General features: G+C 40.6%; 2 protein-coding genes across 2 annotated transcripts in view; both read left to right on the top strand.

Moving 5' to 3' along the window:
• The window catches only part of LOC109462903 (guanine nucleotide-binding protein G(o) subunit alpha-like), a 15,039-nt gene extending 6,034 nt beyond the window's left edge, over positions 1 to 9,005 (top strand). The window contains exons 3-9 of the mRNA XM_019759533.1: positions 4,035 to 4,127; positions 4,775 to 4,935; positions 5,262 to 5,390; positions 6,873 to 7,002; positions 7,478 to 7,549; positions 8,019 to 8,106; positions 8,763 to 9,005. Coding sequence (XP_019615092.1) covers positions 4,035 to 4,127; positions 4,775 to 4,935; positions 5,262 to 5,390; positions 6,873 to 7,002; positions 7,478 to 7,549; positions 8,019 to 8,106; positions 8,763 to 8,953 — 864 coding nt within the window. The 3' untranslated portion in view covers positions 8,954 to 9,005. The remainder of the gene's footprint in view (positions 1 to 4,034; positions 4,128 to 4,774; positions 4,936 to 5,261; positions 5,391 to 6,872; positions 7,003 to 7,477; positions 7,550 to 8,018; positions 8,107 to 8,762) is intronic.
• Positions 9,006 to 21,638: 12,633 nt separating this feature from the next.
• On the top strand, positions 21,639 to 24,588 carry LOC109462632 (synaptogyrin-1-like; the record flags this gene model as incomplete). Its single annotated transcript, XM_019759195.1, has 3 exons — positions 21,639 to 21,864; positions 22,884 to 23,035; positions 23,575 to 24,588. Coding segments are annotated over 3 exons (585 nt in total), but the record flags the coding sequence as incomplete, so codon positions are not given.
• Between the last annotated feature and the right edge of the window lie 847 nt (positions 24,589 to 25,435).

Here is a 25,435-nt window from a genome sequence, read left to right as displayed (position 1 = left end):
CTGGTGTGTGTGTGTGGGGGGGGGGGTCTAGTGTATTTTAGTACCAAGCAAGGATTAGAAGCATGGGTGGGTGGGGATTATGTTTCAGTTAATTGACAGGGCCGTGGTCCGGCATGCCCTAGGTGTTAGAATGTGCTATTGGGCTGCCAGGAATGTGTACTGTGTAATTATGGTATGAAACATAAACCATGGTGTAGTGGTGCATACCGGTTCACTGGACTTGGATCCGGACTTGTAAAAATGTTTAGGTTCAAGTCCAAAAAAACCTAAAAGTTAAGAACCGAGTCCAGACTTATTACCATAAAAGACCATTTCACATACCCCTTTTCTTTTTAAACCACCTAAAGCCTTCCGTAGATTCCAAAATCTTTGCTGCAAAATGAAGAAAACATTGCCATCGGGCATCGTCAAGTACCAGCCTCCATGTTACGTGGCCAAAGTTTCACCCAGACAACATTGCAAGGTTGCCAACATGCAATTTTGTATATGCCATGGGTTTAGGTCCTGACTTAAGTCCGGACCTGAACCTAAACCTCTGGACTTGAATCCGGACCTGAACCTGAAATTGGGTTTAGGTATGCATCACTAGTTTTGGGGGTCTTCAGGGTCTTTGGGAGCTTTTATGTGCTATTTTCTCATTGCATGTAGACAACATAGCCGGCCTGGTTGATCGAATCACCCCCGTTTTTAGAACTGTGCTAATCAGAAAACAGCCGAAGACCACTAAACCCCCAGTTCTATAAGCCTGCTACGGAGGCTACCTCAACCACTCCTGGTATTCAGCCTGAAGATAAAACTGTCTCCCCTGGTAGTTCCTACATCCATCTTGGCTTGTTTCTCAAAAATGTTTCTCAGCAGTTTGTGGTCAACTCAAGTGTCCTTAGCCCATGACCTGGCTTCACCCTGGTCCCCAAGGCTATCCTTAGCTGCTACTGGTATTTATTAGTGGTAAATACTAACAGGGCTCTCCCCAAGCAATGAAGCAGGGGTTCTCCCCCTTTCCCCAGAATCCTAGCACCACTTCCCAAATATTCAAATTTAGTGTTTTCCCTTAGTATTTTCATGAAAATTTGCAGATTTATTTTTGTGGACCAACCGATTAAGGTGCACCTCTCCCCTAAAAAAATCTGGGGAAACCCCTGACTAATATATGCTATATATATATGTAACCTTTTTCTGATAGTCAGAGCACCATTACAAAGTGGATGGCACCCAGGCTGCTTAATTTCAACCACTTGTAGAGTGTACTCTGCATACTGTAAAGCAGCAAATTAGTGTAACCAATGCGAAACTGATCAATTCTTATCACCTAATCAATCATGTAGCTGTCAATTCCTCATTGTACAGTAATACCATGTGACTACCATTGACCATTGTCTCAGTATTGATTTACATTTCATAGTACAATGTACTTTAGAATAGGCTGAATTCCAAGCCCTGCACAGCACACAATTGCAACATACTAGTAGCACATTACACAATTTGGTTTGTCACAGTGAATGTACTGATGTCTCAGAGATGTGCATCATGATTTTAAGTGGTACCGAAACACCTGTTAGGAAGACAAAGACAAACCTTTAAACAAACTCTGTACAGCACACTGGTAGATGATACAGTGGTTTGTCACAATGAATGTACTAATCTCTCAGAAATGTGCATCATGAATTTTAAGTGGTACCGAAACACCTTTTATGGAGGACAAAGACAAACCTTAACCTGTCATTACCAGATGTCAGCCCTATCATTACAACTATAAGTATAATCATCTGGTACAATTTACTACAAAGCCCTTCGGCTTGGAAGGATGCACTTGGTCCACTGATTCTCTCACTCAGTTGACTGATTCACATTCACTGCTACAAATTGTTTGAACAACAGCCCTCTACTTCAGACAGTGCACAACAAAAGAGTCATGTGTCAAGTTGACAATGGTTCTGTTTTGCCTAAATCTTTTGAATTTCTTTTTAGCTTTCCATAGAGGTCCATAGACAAACGTTAACTTAAATGAGTGAAAGATTTTTCCTTCATTTCAGAGTCATATGTTTAGAAAGGGAGTAAGTCAAGTTCAAGGTTTGAATAACAAAGCCCAGAAATGTGCTGTAATGCATCGTTGTGTGGCCAGCTGCATTTGGCTGTATGCTCTGCTGAGCACTGACAGAAAATCAACCAATCCAAATTTACACGGTTTTACCGACATATACTACTACTAGTACTTTCAGTCTGAGAGGAAAGATTTGCAAAACAAAATTATAACATCTTGAAACATTGAACACCTTTTACTTTTAAAATCTCCTACATAAGACTGTTAGAAGGAAGAAAGTGCCATTTCTTAAGTTTAAACTTGCTTTGCAATTATTTAATCCTTAGCACAACAGCCCTTGACAAGAAAGATTGTTGGACTCAGCCTCATATTGATTACCTTAAAAGTCAAATGTTTCTTTCATGTGATCCAATAGTATACAGTGTTTTCCAGCAGCATGCAGAGTTTTAGTCTCCACAGCATGCCAAATACCCAGGGGGTTGGGGATCTTCAGGGTCTTTGGGAGCTTTATGACTGTGCTACTTTCTGATTGCATATAGACAACATAGCCGGCCTGGTTGAATAACCCCCGTTTTTTAGAACTGGGCTGATCAGAAAACAGCGGAAGACCACCAAACCCCCAGTTCTATAAGCCTGCTACGGAGGCTAATCAGAAAACAGCCGAAGACCACCAAACCCACAGTTCTATAAGCCTGCTACGGAGGCTAATCAGAAAACAGCCGAAGACCACCGTACCCCCAGTTCTATAAGCCTGCTATAGAGGCTAACAGAGTTTGCTGTTTTGCATGGTCGGTGCTCCGTGCATATTGATTTCAGATGTACTTCAATCTACGGGGGTGTTACACTTCACTGATTGTGGAGAAGGGTTGATTACAACAAGTGATAGAACCTCCTTGATTACAAGTACATGTACTTTTTTTCTGTGCTCTGCAGTATTGCAGAAGAGTCAAAATACACAAGCCTCCATACTACAACCTTTTCAAACCAATAATACCAGCGCCTGTTTTTCCTTCTGCAAGATTGCAGAATGTATAAATTTTTCTTCTGCAATCTTGAAAATCTATCTGCAGATTGCAGACTGCAGACAGGTATTTCGAACACTGCCTTTTGAGAATTGCATATGAATTACTACCAAATAAAAAGCATGTCACATATAAGAGCTCAGTGATATTGTATTTTTTTGTTAGATGAAAAAATACAATAACCAGGCATAACTTGTACAAAATAACATGTTTATGTACAAAGTGATTTCCAACTTGACAGATGGCCAATTATCTAAACTCATTCGTTACATCTCCCCACCGTTTTGATTGCTCCATTTAACAGGGCAGATTAAACTGTTTGCTGGCTGGGCTCTCCCCAAGCAATGAAACAAGGGTGCTCCCCCTCTCCCCAAAATCCTAGCACCCCTCCCAAAATGTTCAAATTTAGGGTTTTCTCTTTAGTGTTTTCATGAAAATTCGCTGATTTTTCATCAACCGATTAGGGAGCACCTCTCCCCTAAGAATTTCTGGGGAGACCCATGCATATGGCTGGTGTGACTGTTTCTGTGTCAGTGTCTGAATAGTTTCTCAGTGATTACATGATTTCCCAGTTTGTAGGATAATCCTTGGGGGATGCAGAGAAAATCTGTCAATGTCAAGTACATACATGTACAAGTACATCCATGGCAGGTTCAAGTACAGGGTTGCTGAGTCTACATTGCATATATACATGGCTGTTTTGTATTACTATTACAAGTGTATTTAGTATGTGTGTGTGTGGGGGGGGGTATTTTCTTCACATTATGATTTGATTATCAGACAGTACTCTTGATAAATATAAATAGTATATATATTTGTCGTGAATTTTTCCTGGAATTTCGCCAGTTCAGTCATTAGATTTTTTTCTGACTGGCTAAGTACATGTAAGCTAAGGGAAGATTGCAAGAAAAGTTCCTAGCAGCAACCCATTGTATAAACACGCCTGTGTTTTATTCCTATTTCCCCTTCAGCCCACCCTGATGGACAACTTACTGAGTACCATGAAGTTTGTGCTGAGTGGGATGGGACTGCTCCGCATCAACCTGGCCAACCCTAACAACAAGGTACAGTCACTGTGTTGTTCTTACAGGATTAACATGCTTCCAGGGGACGGACACACCTGCATTTCATATAGCTGCTGATAGAAGGAAACTAACAAGCACCATGTATCAGAACAAGTAGCAGTTTCACCAGAAAAAAAACAACACAGCTACATGTACTAGCAGTACCGGTTACTACTTGCTCAATACTACTAGTATACTGACAGACCCTGGGATCTCTCCCCATTATTTACAAGTACAATCTCATATATCTGATGTAGTCTCAGTGTCTCTCACTGTTAATGATAAAATTAGGTAAATCTCAACTTCGAGTTATTTACAAGTTGCCATACGTTGTAGCTGCTACAATTGTGGTGCAATAAAGTTCTTCCATGAACACATATGTGGATAAGACTAGTAATTGGCAGAACGTACTGCGCCTGCACAAAACCCTGAATTTTTGTTGGATGTCTGGTCAACGTTGCATCTTTTCAAACACGACATTTGGAAGCTACACTATTGGAAACAACTATTTGGAGTGCGTGAATACGACCTTAGATGACACGTTCTGCCAAAGTGCTATGCACAATACATTACGGGTTTTGCACAGGTGCAGTACGTTCTGCCAACATGCTGATATGACTAGATGTGTTCCTGCCCTTGCCCCACAGATCCATGCGCAGACAGTCCTGTCGTCCAGACGGGGTTTCGGGGAGGACCAGGTGATGTTCCCGTTCGTGACCCACGCGCTGCGCTGTCTGTGGAGTGACCAGGGCGTCCGATTGGCCGTCGCCCGCGGTTACGAGTACGAGCTCAACGACTCAGCGCTGTAGTAAGTACAGTATTCCTGTGGTGGCAACCATTTTCTGGGCGTAGGATTTTGGAATTTGTACAAGAGTAACACAGTTTGTAATCCTAGAATGCATTGTTAATATATGATGTTTTGTTTGTATATTTTCACGGGAAGAAGATCATTTTGAGAAAGACTCAATATTGTGTATGTAGCCACCTAGGGTTCAATCTGAAAATTGATATATTGATATGGGGGTGCTGTCTGGATATATAAGGGAGCACCACTTTAGAAAAACCCCTGCTAGTGTGAATCTACCTTTCCTCAGGTTGATAAAATGCTGGTTAAGAAAGTAACATATCTTTCAGCTTGTTTGAGAACATGGACAGGATTTGCCATGAGAAGTTCCAGCCGACATCAGAAGATGTGATCCGGGCCCGAGTCAGGACCACCGGCATCCTGGAGACTGAGTTTGCCATCAGTGGCATCATGTTCAGGTAATGTGTTTGTCTGAACCTTCGTTTAGCTCACTCACAGTCACTATCCAGTTTATCGTCTGTTGTTCCCCGTCTTCTGAGGGTTAGACGTGCTTGCACTGCAATATTGGGGCTTGATGGCAGCCTGCCACTTGCCTCTGTCCTGTGGTTGATGTTATGTAGCCTCCTTCGCAGTCTTGTTGGGCGTGGGCGTAATTTTTTCTCTGAGCGACGCTAGTAATATGCCGCCGCGAGGGACGATTTGCTGCCGAGGGACTTTTGCCACGGAGAGAAGGTTTCCGCGCTCCAACAAGACTGCTTCCAATCGGCGAGTTAAAAGGGCTATCAAAAAACACTTAGGAGCGATTGGCATGGATGTGTGAACTTCCCGCAATAAACGCCACCAGTGCAGGGTGGTGTTCACGCCCCGTTGATCGACGAGCCAAAACTTGTAACTTTCCAGCGGTCGCCGATCAACCCGTCGATAGAACGCCAACCATTCCCGAAAACCCAGCCCTATCCACTCAACAAAATCCCGGAGACATTGCTGCTACGAAAAACAACTTTGAACAAATCACTACCACAGGAACCCGCAAGCTAAACTGTGATATTGCTGGGGGACGTCGACAGATAAAGAAAGTGCCGCCATGTTGTTTGGTGGCGGGTTGATCTCACTGACCATGGGAGGGTAACACACCGCTCCGCAGCAAGTTGCGTAATAGAAAGAATTGCATATTTCACCAGCAAAAATAGTACTGCAAATTTTCTTGGTTTGTTTGCATGGGACGCTTAAATATGCACGGCAATGCCTTTGTTGTAACATTACCAATGTTCTCTGTTGGAACCTTCGACTATAACGTCACGCAAGCTAATAAAACCAACCGTTGACAAAGGCGAGCGCGTGTCATGCGTATCTATGAATTACCCTTGCGCGGACATGTGAATTGGACCTGCGCGAACATGTGAATTGGACCTGCACGAACATGTTAATAGCCTCTATGAAAGGCTGGCTTAATCCGAGGTCCTTTTAACTCGCCGATTGGAAGCAGTCTTGTTGGAGCGCGGAAACCTTCTCTCCGTGGCAAAAGTCCCTCGGCAGCAAATCGTCCCTCGCGGCCGCATATTACTAGCGTCGCTCAGAGAAAAAATTACGCCCACGCCCAACAAGACTGCGAAGGAGGCTAGATGTTATGCAGGTTCAAGTGGTGGAAGTCCTCCCATTTATGTACATGTTTGTATGTATATTTGTTAATGAAATATTCAAATCAACCTGCTGCTCACTTTTCAGGTATCTTTTCTCATCAGCATGTCAAGAATCATTGTAAAACTGAGAAATTTGCCCAAATGTCCCTTTTATAGTACAATGATGTGTATTAGTTAACTAAATTCAAGATATTAAAGTATAGCCATATTTTCGATATATGTATGCCTTTTGGCTAACATGTAATGTCTGCTATATCATGCTATGTGTCAGCCTAACACATAACTGTTGTGTGTGTGCAGGATGTTTGATGTGGGAGGTCAGAGGTCGGAGAGAAGAAAATGGATCCAGTGTTTTGACGATGTCAAAGCCATCCTGTTTGTCACAGCGTTAAGCGGTTATGACATGACCTTACTGGAGGATTCCAATGTGGTAAGTATTTATGTTTACCTTAGCAAAAGGAAAACATATTGTTCTTGCTCAGTTTCTTCTCCAAACAAATTAAGCCAATGACCTGTACCAGACGTCTGTCACCATGGTAACTTGTGCTGTAGCAGACACCCTGTGGTGTTGGGTTACATTATGTAGCAGGACAGAGTTGGAGAGGCTGGTCACCATACATATGAATGTATTTGACTTGAGTCAAACATAAACAGAGCATAAACAGAGCAGTAGTTTGTTGGGCTAGACCAGGTGAAGGTAAACATTATGTGTTTGCTTTGCAAATGTTACCTTTCTAGTTTCTATAGTCTTATATAATATACTTTTTAAGGCATCTGTGAATTGTCAGAAAAGAAAGGGAAAACTGCTATTGGTTACTACGAGTATTACTCATTATCGGAAAAGTATTTGTATACAGTTACTCTTCACTGTACTCAAATGAGTTGAAATCTGTTTGTTGTTGCAGAATCGACTAGAGGAAAGTTTGAGACTTTTCAGCTCAATTTGCAACAATCTCTTCTTCAAGGACACATCCATGGTAAGTAAGCATTAAATCCTTGTAAAGGCTTATGAAGTGCATGTGTATGTTGCTACAACTTACTGAGTCAGTACAAATGTATTGTACCCTGGTGTGTTATGCCGAAGGGTGGTTATACTGGCTCTACCAATACAGATACAGATATGCTCTACCTAGAGAGATGAGAGATGGCAGACTTCACCACTTTACCCATACTGCTTTGTGGCCCTTGCAGTCCTACAGACTACATGTAAAGTAGCAACACTAAGGAATTACATTTGTATGGCAATGCTGTATTATTGTATGGTGGAAATTGCACAAAGTTAACACAAGCAGACATATGGTCACACTTGCAGACAGACAGACAAGCCACTTTTAGGTGATGTATTTAAACTGAGTTTGAACATAAGTCATAACATGTATTCATGCCTAACATACAAGGAGGGGAAATGGTTTTGTTGACTTTTCTTCTTTTTTTTTCTCCCTGCAGATTTTGTTCATGAACAAAGTGGACCTGTTCCAAGAGAAGATACTCAACTCAGGAAGACACCTCAGATATTACTTCCCTTCATATACAGGTAATCCTCCATGCTAGACTGATACGGTTATCTCAAAGTTTCTGTGGACCTATTGCCTGGAACAGTGTACCATCCTCTCAGTTCATTACTGGGGTTGACTTTCTGATCCAGACAGCCTCCTTGATCCACTGGAACCATTTGTTACTAGTGTCTTCTCAGTCTCTTACCTTGGCACCCTCCCCTTCATAGCTTATACCTCTGACAAAGAGCTTTTGCTAGCACATTGGCAGAACATACTGAACATACACCCCCTCATTTTTCGTTGGAGTTTTGGTCAACATTGCATCAGAACTTTGCCTGTTGCAGACAATACTTTTTTCAATATAACATCTGGAAACTACAGATGGGATGTTAACCTTATATGCGCGCGCGAATACGACCTTATATGAGACATTCTGCCAAAGTGCTATGCACAATACATTATGGGTTTTGCGCAGGTGCAGTATGTTCTGCCGATGTGCTGCTTTTGTTCATATTAGCAGCAGTAGTAGAAGGTCTATTACACAGTTTTAACTTTCTGTGACCTAACAATCCCCCCTCAGGTGCAGATTGTGACGTGGACTCTGCAGCTCGCTACATCCAGCACATGTTCCAGGCCTGTAACAAAAACTGTGATGTTTTCTAACTTATTGTGACGTACATGTAACTCCCTGCAGGTGCAGATTGTGACGTGGACTCTGCAGCTCGCTACATCCAGCACATGTTCCAGGCCTGTAACAAAAACCCCTCCAAGGTCATCTACCCTCACTTCACCACGGCAACAGACACCAGCAACATCCAGGTCGTCTTTCAGGTCGTCATGGATACCATCATCAGGGAAAACCTGGAGGCAGCTTCACTCTTGTAGCAGGACAGTTCATCTCTGTTGGTAGTTACATGTTTAAAGTTAAAACTTTTGATCCAACACAAAAAAGTTCTCTCACCTAGAGCTTTCAAGCAGTCACTCTGGTCTTCCTCAGTAGGCTGACCCAGTGAGGCTTTGACCCAGTGTTGCCATCACACTTCAAAGAAGCCACGTGACAAGCCTCAATGGGTCAGTCTACTGAGGAAGACCAGAGTGACTGGTCGAAAGCTCTAGGTGAGAGAACATCTTTGTGCTGGATCTAAAGTTTTAACTTTAAACAGGAAACATGAACATTTTAATCAGCTGAACAATCGTAGCTATCAGTGAAATGGTTTGGAATACTTCTCAATGATTGCAACTTGCTTTTCTTGGAAGGATCTCAAGAAACACTGGTTTAGACATTGAAGATCTAAAAACAGGCATGGCCGATTGACAGAAGTGGTGCCCTGTTCTCCCTATGGGTGAAATGGTACATACCAGGCTACTGCTGTATCCTATCAGCAGCATGTACATTTAGACCATTCCATTACAACGATATGGGTGCAAAGCATCCTGTTTGCGCTTCCTTATTGGCCAGACAGACATTAATGATATTGAAAGTGAAGATTTTTAATTTGTTTCCAACCAAATCTGCTAATCATGTACTAGTATCTTGTGGACTAATTTATAATTACAAGTACAAATAACATGTGAACACTAAACTGAGAAGCTATTTTGCAACCTGTATAACTTTTGAAATGACATATTTTCAACTTGAAGGAACAAGAAATGAAGAAGACTTTTTTCTTCTGAAACATTGTGTATAGTTTTACATGAAATGTCAGAATATTTTGCAAAGAATGTGGAAATTCTGGCTCCAAGATCCATTAGTTGTATGTGTATAAATTTTATGTTTTAAGACAGATTTTTAGTGTCCATGATGTATACAATTGGTAGTGCCTCTATGAATCCTTATAGAAAAACTTTTAATGACATGTTCACTATTGTATGAAAGCTCTCCAATCTGATCTTATGTTTTGGAGCTGTGTGTGCTATCCATATAAATAATGGCAGCTTGTTTTGTAAATATGAAATATTTATCTTTCAAATCAGAAGTTGAAAAAGATCTATGTACATAATCGATAAGTGAAATGTAGAGATATTGTTACTTATTGCAGTTTGTTAATCCAGACTAGGTAAAGTACAGATCTTAGTGTATTTTATTACAGCAAATGTTTTTGTTTCTAACTTATGTGATTTCTGTAGATTTTATGTTTTAGCTTGCTGAGCTAGTCGTTGTATTTAATGCAGAAAATTTTCTTATAGTGTACTATGCAAACTGTTGCTGTATATCTCATACTGAGTCATACATATAACTTCTTGCAGCACATTGCAAATTAGATGCAATTTTGTTGCAGGTTAATGAAATAAATTCTCAACATTTCTTGCATAAAAGTGCCTTTAGAATTGATGATGTGTTACAGTTGCCTTGTGCTGAATATGAACCTCCTCTTTTGACATGATGATTGTGTGATGCATATGTATGGTCACTATGTTTGAATTTGTATGTGTGTTTGTGTGTGTGTGTGTGTATTTGTGTGTGTGTGTGTGTGCCTGTGTGTGTTTCTCTGTGTGTGTTTTTCCTGTGTGTGTGTTAGTGTGTGTGTGTGTGCGTGTCTGTACATGTGTGTATGTGTACGTGTGTGTGTGTGTGTGTGTGTGTGTGTGTGTGTGTGTGTGTACATGTATGTATGTGTTCATGTGTGTCTGTACATGTGTGTTTGTGTTTCTACACTGCAGTTTCTGAAAGATCTCCCAGAGGGAGCAGTGCAGTTTCTGCATGTTCTGACGGGGCGAAGTCTGCTATACTCTGCTTACCCTGTTTCAACAGCCACCAATAATAAAACCCACAAACTTTTCCATCGTTAGAAAAAAGAAAACCATGTGTAATTTGAGACCCACCTGTTAACCCGTGACGCAATGCGTCCCTTTTGTTTGGTTGCGTCCGTTCCCATGATGCACAGCAAATCCAAGATGGACGGCGGCGGTGCGTACGGCGCGGGCAAGGCGGGAGCGGCTTTCGACCCCGTAGAATTCATCAAAAGACCCCAGGTCATCTGCAGAATAATATCCTGGGTAAGCACGACTTCCCTAGATTGTCCCTGAGGTTATAATGGGGCGACATCTCTCGTTTTAAAGGGCGCCCGGGGGCCCGTTTGTCGAACAACCTTGTCTAATTTCCACCTCGATATATTCGCCCTTGCGGCTCTCGCAGGTGATTTTTTACACCCTCATTTTCTTTCGATGACATTTAAGTTAGATACCTTCAGTAGGGACAACAATTAAGCATATTTTATTCAGAATTAGCTGATTTTATCTAGAGTTACGGCTAGGTTTCGCTGTAAAGTGTTAACAGTATGGGAGGGCGGGGTGCACCTGTACTGTACTGTACTGAAATCACTGGGAGATCCCCCCTTTCAATATCGTGTCATGTGAGAAAGGCGAACTTAATTCCCCATTCTGACGTAAAACTGTGATCCCAGGGGACCCATACCACCGGCGGAGAGGAAATATATCGTAATCCGCGGTAGAATTGGTGGCGATGTGGTGATTTTAGCGGCCCGATGTGCTGGTATTGGTAAATGTCGGGTGGAAATTTGGCCAGCTGATAAATACGATAGTCATGTGACGGGTGTGAGTCACAAGGTTTTGGCACATCAGCGCTCAGGCTCAGGGAAAAAATGTTTTGTTTCCTGTTTCCCAACAAAAACTGCCGACTCTAGCCTATTTTGTGTGTGGACCCCTGCAAGGGACATACATTTTTTCGAGCTGATCATTATCTTTTGTAGCTCCATGATCTGAGTGATATACTTAATAATAAACGTTGTATAATCGGTTTTCCAACATTGACTTTGATAAGTGTCCTCATGCAAGTTTTACTGTGTTAAGCTGCATTGTTTAAGTTGGATCATCAGAGATTACCAAAGTCTAATTAGGGTATTCCCTACCTACCGACCCTAATTTTTTCAGGGCTGAAACAGTAAACACAACATTTTTTTTCCTAGGCCCAATGCTATCACTGTGTGTGTATGTGTAGGGAAGGGTAGGGTGTGCAATCCCTCTAAACACTGCAATTAGTCATGTTACGTACTCAAGTCTACTGACATGTGAAAGAAAACAGGCTAGATGAACATGCTAGGTGTAACTAAAAACCTACAACTAGTACAAGATATGAATGAACTTTTAATTTATTCGACAGTGGTACATGGTACAATGTGTGGCAATAAATCAACAAGACTACAAGGCTAAACTATTCCACAATTTTACATACAAAATATAACAGTATATGAGTTATAATATAGTTGTGTGGATGATTTGGTCTGGCTTTTGGAAAGAAGTATACAGAAATTGACACATATAATTTGTTTATGTATGTCAATTTCCATATGATATTTATATAAATGTCATACGATTATGGGAGTTAGACGTACGTGACAAGAAGACATGAAAACTATATGGTTCTGTGTACCACATAGGATTTAGTCTTCCTTGACTGCCGTTAGAATTCACAGTGCCCAGCCTCCTCTCGTGTTTGACTGTTTGCACTGTTTCGGCTAGCGTGGGCAGCCCGACAGCCTGGCTGGGTGACATTCTTTGCCGTCTTAGGTTAGGGTGTGATGTTGACAAACGTTTGGGTCACGCTCGGACGTTTTAAGGGCTCGGGCGCGAAAGGAGGTAACGTTACATTAGTTATGTAGTGTAGTATTACTGAGGCCGCTTCGTATACATACATTGTGGGGTTGTGTGGCATCTTAAATGACAGAGTATTGCTCAGAACCTAGACGTCCTAGATTCGAATCCTGCCAAGTCACCAACCATGTGCCCTTGGGAAAGGCACTTTACAAGACTTTCCTCACTTCGCCCTGGTGAAAATGAGTATGCCAGAATGATCATTATCATGATTGTGGGCATTAAAGAACAACCAAGCCAAATCGTAGTCCGTGGCACTCCCAGTTCAAGAGTCATAGTTTCTCACTGACATTTTGTCAGAGAAAAACAGACATGAGAATGAGGTAATTTTTGTTGTAAGGGCCAACAAATGGACGACTCAAATTCTATAGTAACTAGATTCGAGCTTCTCATGAATAAATAAAGATTCAAACAAACAAAAATGTATTGCATCACCATTGCTTATTGTAGATGTAAACATACTTCTTATTCTTTAGGTGATTATCAGGTAACAGAACAAACAGTAGGGTCATGAAATGGTAAAGTATATCAGAAAAAAACAATATTGAATTTAAAGTAAAAGCAAAAGCTTGCAATGAGATGTTCCCTAGTTACTAATACAACCCAGAACAAATGTATATATATGTATTACTTCAGACCACACGGTTGAGTAAGAACCACATGTTCAGTATGACTATTTAATAAGAGTGTGACTCATGGTCATCAGCAATATGTGTGTATTTGTCAACCATTCGTAATGACCACGCATTCCTAGTAATGTTTGTAATGCCAACCATTTACAATATAATGGCTCAACACTCCTTGGTTTCATCTAGCCTCCACAGCATGCCAAAAACTGGGGGTTTGGGGGGTCTTCAGGGACTTTGGGAGCTTTTATGTGCTATTTTCTGATTGCATATAGACAACATATAGCCAGCCTGGTTGAATTACCCCCGTTTTTAGAACTCAGGGCTAATCAGAAAACAGCAGAAGACCACCAAACCCCCAGTTCTATTAGCCTGCTAGGGAGCCTAGGTCTCACCATGTTTCAGTATAAACAGCACATAATTAACCTTTGCAAATATTTGAAGGTTGATAAATCAGAACCAAATTGGTTTCACTGTAGTTTGCCTCCCTGGGTCATTTAGATGTAGATTAAAAGAAATACAGAAATTAGATATTACTATGGAATATAGCAAACCAAGATATAATTCATGATAAGATTTAAAAGATGACTAAGTAAGTCCTACAAAATGCTTAGCTCTAAAGTATTGACAATCAGTCTACAATTCAATGGTTTGATATTTAAACATACATGTACGTATGTATATACACACATTGGCACATGTTCATGTAAATATACATGAATGTATATATTTTCTTGACACAGTATGTTTACATGTATATAGTATTACACATTGTGACAATCTATAAAATTCTATCCCATTTCTACATTAAAAATCTCCAGAATGAAATTTTTTCTTCAGTTCCCTCCTTTCTACCTTCATAATGTATGACTGATCAGTACACCAGTCACCTTTTGTCCTTGGTGGTGGCACCATCCATAATACATGGGACCTGCAAGTGGTGAATATTACACAGGTCAATACTACATCATTCAGTATTACTGAACCTGCAAACAGGTACTATGAAAAACATGTAATATCAATGATAAACACTCAGGATGTTTAAATTGTGAACATGTGATGGTGAAATAACGTTCAATATCATTTGTTATTTAGTAATTTACTGAGTTCAGGAGTGCATGATCACTATAGGAGTCACTATACCATCAAACAGTTCCAAAATGTAATATTACCAATAAAACATAATAATGTAACATCAGGAAGTTGTAATTCAGTCTCTCGCAAAAATGAAGGAAAGACAGTTGAACATGTAATGGTAAAATAACCTACAGGATTATTTTCCATTTAGTCCTTAACAGTAACACTGAGGTCAAGAGGACATCATTCCAATAATACTATTACTGAACCTTCAAATAATCTGTAATACATGTTGTGTACCACTAATAAGTTGAATATTCCACTCCGGAAGTAACTGTGTGATGTACTGCATGATGTATCCTGCAAAAAAAAAAGAAGAAAAGACAATAGAACATGTTATGGCAAAATGACCTCCAGTACCATTTATGCATGACGTAATTAGATCCCACATGTCATCACAGCCCTGTAAGTAGGATCAAATTACACAAACCTGGTCAACCCTCCCACTGGACCAGGTGATGAGGGTCGATGGAACTACTAGTATTAAGTCTTTAGCCAGCTGGACTACTTTGTTATTATACATAAAGGTCACATTGGCCCTTATTATATGTTTTTATGCACATTTTTTTTTAGTGAGCCAAGCTCCAAAGGGTAGAGCTCATGTATTTGGAGGCATGTGTCCCTTGTGAAGTCATTTGTATATTATATAACACCTCTGACTGTCTTAAACTCAAAATTTAACACAATCAGATAGATTAAAACTGTCTGCAATATACTAGTATGAAAATGTGTTCTAAGACATAACAAATATGATTTTTATGCTCAAAACATATTATTAAGTTGTTTCTCATCTGGTATTTATATTTTTGTAATAATTATTACTGAAATGAACTGACTTATTATTATTTATTAATTTTGTGCTCAGGAGGTTCAGTTTTTCATTAAAGCTTTATACTAAATCTCTGTCAAATTATCCTCAACATGATAGAAGAAAACAGGACTAGTAGGTTAGCATGAAAGTTTATCTGTGTTGGTATACTTCTTTATGCCCAAAAGGGCTAACCGTTCTATCCAACACTAAAGTAAATTGGGTCTTACCCACTCTGTCAGCCTTGTTCACAGAATGGAGTCCCCCTGATGTGTACGTTCTTGACTGTGAATGTAGTACTGTTGTTTTGTTCAGCAGACCATGGCATGTGCATGTTAGTGAATGTGCCATGACTAGTCAGTGAAGCAGAATTCCCCTGCCACTGTGGTGGTGTTTTAGGTTTATATTCTGTAGATGTCAGATTGGAAAATATGCCTAGATGTAATGTAATTTCTACACAGTTGCATTACACTGCTTTACTGTTGCTCTGTAAATTTTTTTTCAACCAAAATGCCTTCAAAGTCACCCAATATGTTGAAACCAAACCTCAGGTGCTAGTTTTGAATACAAAATTAACATGCTTGTATATGACAGGTGTATTAGGAATGTGGTACTAGTTAGTACTGTAGATATATGTTATGAATTTTTGTGGAAATATACCTCCAATTTTCACCTTTATTACTGCTTAATAACATGTGTATAATACTAATAACATATGGGTCAGAGCATTGGACCGGTGTACTGTCAACATCAGGATGTACTGAAATAGATTTGACATCAGGCTGTGTATGTATGTAGTTCCTGTTTACAATATAATAGACCCCATTATACTGTGTTAAATATTTATCCTGTAGGTTACCTTCGCCAAGGCAAGAAGGTTAATAATATGTTTCCAGAGACGTTTGTGTGTGTGTCTGTGTCTGTAGAAATGATAACTTTTTTTTTTTTAAACGATAAGGCCACACCAAGTAAATTTTATGGATGACGTCCTTTGGAGACCCTAAATCTAATGCGAGAGGGCGAAAAAAAAACAAGAAAGGCCCTAAAAAACAAGATGCCTAGATTAGAAATATACTAAGAGACGACAAATGTTAGGACACAAATTGAATGAGGTGACACAGTGTAACAAGCAAGAAGTCTTTTATTCATCATCAAAACAGCAATAAATCAGGTGGAACAGCATTTGTCGTCCTGTCCTGTTCTCGCGTCACGGGTTTCACGTCAATCTGACGACTTGTGGCACTGTCGTGACTCTTTTGTCATAGTTACAGGAAGCGGAATTTCTTGTTTTTTTTTCTAGGAACAGGCCAAAATCAATGCGCGCGCGGACGTCATCCATAAAATTTACTTGGTGTGGCCTAACTTGAGAAGGCTTGAATGGAATCATTGTCTTGATACTTGCTAGGTAGGTAGGTCTTGATGAGACTTCAATATGATTAGATTTTGGGCCTCTTGGCGGCTTTTTTTCAGGTTCAGTTGTTGACACAAAATAAGCACTAACATCACTATCTAGAGCTGTGTACCTAAACAAATTTTAGGTACAGGTACAGGTACAGGTACACAGGTTTAGGTACAGGTCCGGACCTGAACCTGTACCTGAACAATTCGACCAATTTATATGCTCTTCTGAACTCCTTCAATAACAAAAAAACATTAATAAACTTGATAGTTAAGGTTTATTCTTTGTTTATGGCGAATGCTCAGATGAAATATAGGCAAAACTAAAGATGTTTTTGTTTTCATGAACACACTGTCCTTACACAGGGACCGATTTGAGGTCACAAATAGGCATAAAATTGGTGTGAAATTGTTTAGGTACAGTACCGGTACTGAGGGATTAGGTATTTTGGACCTGTACCTAATCAATTTTTCCGGTACAGTATCGGTACTGCGTACCGGTACACAGCTCTATCACTATCATTATGAATTTATAAGTGATAACACTGATGACAACAAATGAGCTTGATGACCAACGCCCCAATTTCTTATTCATGACTGCACCAAAATAAAGACTATAATAGCAGGTAGAACATTAAAATATACAATATAATTCTGTATCTGTATAATATATTATGAATATACATCCATATAACACACTCTAGTCCAGCTAACACATTTTGATTACTAAAATTGCCAAGGAAGCTAGCATCATATTCATAATACTATGTATTAAGAATTGTATCTATTTAGTTTTACTATCTAGGAGATCATCAAATTAAACTACCATGACTGTGTCCTTAGTGCTATTCCTTGCTCAAATTATGTTTTCAGATGCTTAATTTCTATATTTTTACTTAAATTATTACTCTATTCCTAAATCTTAACATGAATTTCAGATGCCCACACTGTGTTCCCTTCCCACAGACCACAGTGCAGAAGTTATGCTTTATTTCTATATTTTTATTTACTTCAATTATTACTCTAATTCTAAGACTTCACATAAATTGCAAGATGCATGCTGTGTTCCCTTCCCACAAACCACAGTGTATGTGTTATGGAATGTCCCTGATATTCCCTTACTACATGTACATGTATGTGTATTTGATGGTGATTAAAACCACAATGACCCATTCCCATCCCAGTACTACACATCACACATGTGCTCGTCCGAAGGGGTCCAATTTGCGGGGCAATTTTCCTCTTGTCGGCGCAGCAATTTACGCGTTTCCACTCGCTGTCCAGAACCGCCCCCGGCGCGGAACAAATCGATACACAGATATTACCTCCAGTGGTACATGGTTAGGGTAGCAATCAAAATGTCCATCTCTATTTGGTATGTATGGTACGGCACAGGCTGGGTGCACATGTGTTAGCCTTGGCCTTATGATATGTGAGTGGTCAACCATTACAAAGTCTTCGTCACAGAGGTTGAGAAACAATAATTTTTTTAGTGTTAATTTATAATGACAGAATATATTCTCTGAGATCCATAGTTGTTTCATTATGACTTTTAGTTTTAGAGTTAGGGTAGCAATCAAAATGTCCATCTCTATTTGGTATGTATGGTACGGTACAGGCTGGGTGCACATGTGTTAGCCTTGCCCTTGGCCTTCAGTGATATAGTATGAGTGGTCAACTGTTACAAAGTCTGTGTCAAAAATTGTGAGAAACATTTAATATAGATATTATAATTTTTCTAATGCTCTAAACATAGCAATAATGTCAGGGTATATTCTATTCTCTGAGATTCACAGTTGTTTCATAATGTGACTTTATTTTATGTAGATACAATGTATCAATTTTAAGGTCCTTCATGCACCAGATGGTGCATAGGGCAGCACCCATCTCCTTTTTCAATAGCCCTTGGGCCACACAACTTTGTCCAATCACTTAAGCAACAGGCTATTCCTCTGGTACTATAGGAGAACTCCTATTGTCTTTCGCAAATGCTGGGTGCTTAGCAGAGAAAGCATGTACTCTCAGCTCTCTATTAAACGTACCGGTACGTTTATTTTTTTTCGCCTCGAAATCCGCCCGGTACGTTCTTATTTTAGACGGTACGTTTATTATTTTTTTTCAGAATCAAACCAAGTTCAGGACAAATTTTCGGTCCTGAACATAAAAGTTTGAACATAGATTTTCAAAATTAGGGATTTTATTCCAACATTTCCCCGATAATTTTCAAAATTGGGGATTTTATCCCCGATAAATGTGCTCGTCATTCCAATTTTCTTCGGCCAGGCGGCGTTGATCGAGCGCTAATCGGGCCACTATTCATTCCATTGCCGGCACAATCTTGTGAATTGACGATGAATTGTCGATCTCGCCATGACGCCGCAGAGAAAACTTTGTCATTGGTAGAAAATCTGACACCCCGCTGGCGTTTCACAACAAAATTTTAATGTAAACAACTCCGAATGTCTTTGTTTACATCGTGAAAGCTCACCGATATCTCCCGCCGGCCGGCCGCGCCCGACCACATGGTTGAGGCATGACGCTAGTTTTCGGCAGCTCGGCGGAAAAATAATCCATCCCCAGAAGAAATGTTACGCATGAAAATAACAACTACAACTTGCTTTCCTCGTTATATGAGTTTTTGAGGCCGTAAAATGTTTAAAACGGTTGAAATTTGCTCGAAAAACGGCTCGAAAATCCACGGCGAGACTGCCAAAATGGCCGACAGTGTTTCACAATAACAGTGGTCAAAGGTCAAGACTGCATCCAAATGTACAAGATACATGTACAAAGTACATATTACAATGTGCTAAAATGAAACTTTAAACGCATGAAAAAAGATTTTTCGGCTACAACTGAAATAAAAATTCACTAATATTTTTATAAGGTTAATTTTCAAACATTACTGAGAAATTTTCCGAATTTATTTTTTTTTTTTGTGTTAAAATGTAATGTTGTTTCTATGAATGTGCGGTTGGATGCTGTGATTGTGAAGTCCCTTACATTGGGAGAATCAGATGAGATATTAGAGATTATCACGCTTAGTACCGCGACCCGAGTGCCTCTCAAAAATTGTTTTTGAGTGGAGTTTATAGACATGATTTATTGTTTAGCTTTGTCAATATGTGATTTGTTTGGGAAATAGGATTTGGTTTAGTTTTTAATATATTAATGTCAGTAATATGTCAGTAATATAATATATTAAAACTAAACCGAATAGGATTTGGTTTAGTTTTTAATATATTAATGTCAGTATAATCACCTTTGGAATAACTTGCTCCAAGTTCCAGGTAGTAAATACATGTACATTTTGTATCATGTATTTTTCACTTGTTGAACTTGTGGAAGCACCGTTGGCCCCCGGTTAGGGGTCATCCGGGTAACCTATGCCCAATTTTTTCAAAATTAAGGATGCTAATAGAATTTTTTTTGAACATAAAGAGGGTAATTAAGTACAGATCTTGAACCTTTCTCCTGCCTTATACATCTGCAGTTGTACAGAAAATGTAGAACTGAAGTTGCAGGAAATGACCTCCATTTGTGTTTGGAAACGACAAAATGCAATAGCTTCGCACCCTCCCCCACCCTGCTATGAATTTCTGGGGAGATCCCTGTATATATATATATATATATATAGGCCTATGGGTTTTACACATTACTGCAAATTTGTATAGAGCATTTATTCAGCATATTGTAAATTTTTGTTCAACTTCAAACTCTATTAATGTAATCTTTCTGATAATTATTAAGCTTAAAAATCAAGGACTCTTATTTCAAAAACTTGATAGCATTGTTCCTGCTCAATGTATGCATGCAATGCAATGATAACAAATTGTGTGAACTCAGAGTCAGATCTCGAGTTAGAATATAGATGGCTAATGTACTAAGATATAGATTAGACTGTACGTGACATATACCCCATGTACATGTACTTTTCAATAACTTGTAAGAATGCAGGCTGATAATTTGGTACTTTCCTGAGGGTATGTTTATTCTGGGCGGGTATATTTTTTAGGTTTTAAAGATTTGTCGGGGGTACTTTTATTCCAGAGTCATGTTTATTTGGGATACATACACCGTGGGAACACATTTTAGTAGCATAAACAATTTGGCTTACATGTCAATTTTAAAATTTTCCGGGGGGTACTTTTATTCCAGGGGGTACTTTTATTACATTTTGAAGATTTGTCCGGGGGGTACTTTTATTCCAGGGGGTACTTTTATTCGAGAGGTGAGAGTACCAGTATGTAACGGTCATAATGTACCAAGACTCGACTGATGATTGAACTCACACAATCATCATCAATTGAACTCACACAAATTCAAGGCCAATCTATGCAGTAACTGTTGTATTAATTGCCAGAACTTCATTGTTTCGTAGTAATGCCGATGAATTAATGGAGTGATTGGGAGTAGCATGATTACCCCGTCTAGTCATTACCAGCCTGGGAATGGCAACACCCAGGACGTCCATCAGCACCAAGTGCATGTAGCAAATGGCCTGCAAATGGGCAGCATGGGTACTCAGACTGAATGACTGTATAACCCCAAGGGATTACAAGTACAAGTCCTACACTCAGTGATTTCACTACTGGCAATTCCTCAGTACATTTTAAGCCAACATTGTATTATGCATCTACAAGTTAGTACAACGGTGAAACCAATGCCTGTTTTTGTTTTTTTGTTAAATTGTTCCTCTTCCCCCTCAGGTGTTCTCAATTATCGTGTTTGGCTGCATTCCCTCCGTCGCTTGCATCAAGAATGACTGTATCTATAACGGCAATACGAACCCGATACAAACACCTGTTTGTTTGTTTGTTTGTTTCTTAATTTTTTGTGTTTTTGTCTCTTCCCTCAGGTATTCTCGATTATCGTGTTTGGCTGCATTTCCTCCGTCGGCTACATCAAGAACAACTGTATCTACAACGGCGACACAAACGCCTGTTTGTTTGTTTGTACACAAACACCTGTTTATTTGTTTGTTTTTCTTTCTCTTCAGGTGTTCTCAATTATCGTGTTTGGCTGCATCTCTTCAGTCGGCTACATCAAGAATGACTGTATCTACAACGGCGACACAAATGCCTGCCACTACGGGATCGGTATCGGCGTGATCGCGTTCCTGGCGTGCGTCCTGTTCATCTGTGTGGATGCCATGTTCGACAACTTCAGCAGCGTGCAGCAGCGCAAGTACATTGTGATAGGGGACATGGTGTTCTCGGGTAAGGCTCGCTTCTGTTGATTAAAAAAAGAAAGGCAAAAGATTGTTCCAATAAGCTTTTGAGGCTGTGGGTTGTCGATCCACTGTGTCTAAGGACAAGTACATTGTGATAGGTGACAGTCACTTCTGTTTAGAGTTAAAACTTTTGATCCAACACAAAGAAGTTCTCTCACCTATAGCTATCGACCAGTCACACTGGTCTTCCTCAGTAGACTGACCCAGTGAGACTTGTCACGTGGCTAATCTCTAAAATGTGACGTCAACACTGGGTCAAAGGTATCTGGTAGACGATGTCGGCCCCCGTCGCGGTTGAGTAAAGGATGATGGGCCTTGTGTTGGATTAAAAGTTTTAACATGTAACTACCAACACAGATGAACTTTCATGATAGTATAAGACTCACTTCTGTTGATTCTAACAAGAAAGGCAAAGAGGTAGTTTCATAGCTTTTTGAGGCCATAGGGTGAGTCCTGTGTCAGTTTGAATCGGGTCTTTCCACCTCTTGGGTGGTCTTCCCCGGGGTCTAGGATTTTTTATCCACTGTGTCTTAAGTTAAGACACCATCCGTCCGTCAGTCAGTCATAGGGGCAGTGCAAGTACATAGCTCTTAGATTTCCCACGCTGATTTTGACCGAGGTCTTTGAAATAGGCTCAGATGGTTTGGGCATGTGAAACAAAGACCAGCAAACACAAGTTGGTTTATAAGGCATACCACCAAGAGTTCCAAAACCCCAGACCCCGGGGAAGACCACCCAAGAGGTGGAAAGACCAGATTCAAACTAGGCTCACCCTAATAAGAGAAGCAGAGACTATTGCCCTTGATAGAGCTGGCTGGAGGAACCTGATGAAGGGGAGCAAGGGGCCAGTACCTGGCTTGAGCATGTAGGCAGGTTGGCAGGTTTGAAATAGAGCAAGGGGGTTTGACATGTTCGATCAGGAAAGGTCCATTGAAAGAATGACCAGAAAGTTCACTTTGAGAATCATTGGATGCCGTTGACTAACACTCCCCTGCCTTCCTCCAGGCTTCTGGACCTTCCTGTGGTTTGTCGGCTTCTGCTACCTGACGGACAAGTGGCGCAAGACGACTAATGATTGGCTAGACCAGAGGGGTTTCCATGACTACAGCACGGCCCAGGCAGCCATCGCCTTCAGCTTCTTCTCCATCATCTCTTGGGTAAGCAGCGACCTTTCACCCTGCACACAGCATGCTGGGAGAAGGGCAGATGTCACTTTGCACAGTGCAGGGCCCAAAATGGGAACACACTTGTAGTTTCTACTTAATAAATTAAAAATCTCTTGAATTTAGGTCCATTTTGGAGACTTTTGAGCTAGAAGGAACAGGTAGGGTCTTAACTTTCAAACTTTGGTCAAATTTTGATTCTTGTGATACAACATAAACAATAAAGTTTAGCAAGGGAAAACTTGCTTGAGGACACTTGCTTATTTTTAATATCAATGTTGGAAAACGGTTTGTACAGCATGTCATCACTCAGGTGTCAGATCATGGAGCTAGAAAAGATCAATCAGCTCAAAATATTTGTGTCCCTTGCAAGGTCCATAACCCAAAAAAGGCTAGGGTCTGCAGTTTTTGGTAGGGGCAGTTGAGATACATGTACAGAAAAAAAAAATTTTTTTCATTGACCTTACCTTTCTCCTTCATGAATGAGTGTTTATGAAGAATAGATGAATAAAAGTCCCAATTCCCCCACACAGGCCTGCCTGACGTTCCTGGCCATCAGGCGTTACCAGCAAGGCTGGGACCAGGCCTTCGCCCCCAGCTATGAGCCCGACCCTCAGATCCCGGGCGCCTCTCCATACGGCGGCTACCCCGAGCCGGGACAGGACCCAGGCTACCAGCAACAACCCTTCCAGGACCCGGGCACCCAGCCCCAGCCGGACTACCAGGCACCCGCTTACTAACAACCCACATACACCACACAACCTCACCCACCCTGACCACCCCCGCCTCGCAGTGCTGCGGTCCGACGGTGTAGGCAGTTATGGATGGTGACGGGCTGTTACATTCTGGATGTAGGGGATGTTGTGCACACAGTTTCCTTGATGTCTGTGTAAAGTGAGTTGTAGGGTTGGGTTAGGGGGTAGGTTGGGGTGGCTCGCACAGTAGTAGAAGGATGTGATAGATTATGTACTGTGTAAAAAAAAAAGAGGTGCTTTCCCACTAGAGACTTGCCAAGTAGGAACCTAGGTCCAAACTTTCCTTCTGATCAGCACTTTTTGCTGCCACTTGCTGCACTCTGATGTAAGTAAACGCAATGATCTCTCCTCATGCTGTAAACTGTGTACTAGATAATCCACCTCGTGTGATGCAGAACAGAGTGGTTAATAGCAGGATAGCCTCCGTAGCAGGCTTATAGAACTGAGGATTTTGTGGTCTTCAGCTGTTTTCTGATTAGCCCAGTTCTAAAAAAACGGGGTTAATTCAACCAGGCCCGGCTATGTTGTCTATATGCAATCAGAAAATAGCACATAAAGACCCTGAAGACCTCCCAAAACCCCCAGTTTTTGGCATGCTATGGAGGCTAATAGCAGGAGAAGAAATCAAGTAAATTTCACGTGTTTTCCATGTGTTTTAGTGGGTCCAAACCTTCCGATGGTGCTGTGTGCAGACTCTACTTCGTAGGCCAATTTCTGATAATGGTTCCTTCCTAAGTAAGAAACTATGGAAAAAGAAGACCTAACGTTTTGGCAGGGCACATATAGCAAGTCTGATTGCAGCATTGAGTCAGCAGCCTTTGTACCAATTTCACTTCACTTTGTCTCATACAGACACCGGTGTGGCTTAGACTTTTTTCCCAGAGTAACACTAAGAGCTGTGTCAAAGCTGAATTATTTTGTAGAAAAGATGGCATATTTTGAAAGCCGTGCTGAACACTTTTTCATGATTTTTCTAGCACACAACACAGTTTGACTTACGCACGCCATTTTGCAGTCTAGCTATAGATGCACAGAACAAAATGGTTTCTGTTATGAACCAAGTTGAAACCTATTTACTACTTACCAAGTCTCTTCTGGAAGCTTCGCAAAAAGTGAGAAACTGCCAAAATCTGTTCAACATGTCCCACATGTGGAAAGTTGTCGTGAATATTGACGATACAAAGTAGCACATACTACAAGTGTCCTATAATCGTAACATGACAAAAAAACGGTGTGCAACAGTCGTTCCTCTCTGTACTGTGATTCCCCATAAATAAATTCACAGTACTCGGGGCTAGTTTTGATGCAGGTACATGTATAACCAATGTCTCATCCTTGTATTCCAAGAGAAAGCATGTTGGCAGAAGGTACTGCACCTGCGCGAAACCTGTAATGCATTGTGCATAGCACTTCAGCAGAATGCCTCATATAAGGTCGTACTTGCACATATAAGGTTAACAGCCCGTCGGTAGTTTCCAAATGTTATGTCGGAAAAGATATCCTCTGCAACAGGCAAAATTCTAATGCAACATTGACCAAAAATCCAACGAAAACCGTGAAAAATCAGGGTTTTGCGAAGGCGCAGTACATTCTACCAACATGCTCCAAGAGAACACACTTCTTTCTTGTTACCAAGGCA

Source organism: Branchiostoma belcheri, unplaced genomic scaffold (assembly GCF_001625305.1).
Source record: "Branchiostoma belcheri isolate BF01 breed outbred unplaced genomic scaffold, Haploidv18h27 scaffold12, whole genome shotgun sequence".
NCBI classification, from domain to species: Eukaryota; Metazoa; Chordata; class Leptocardii; order Amphioxiformes; family Branchiostomatidae; genus Branchiostoma; species Branchiostoma belcheri.
The sequence above is the reverse complement of the archived record's forward strand: the minus strand, read 5'-3'. Positions and strand labels throughout refer to the sequence as shown.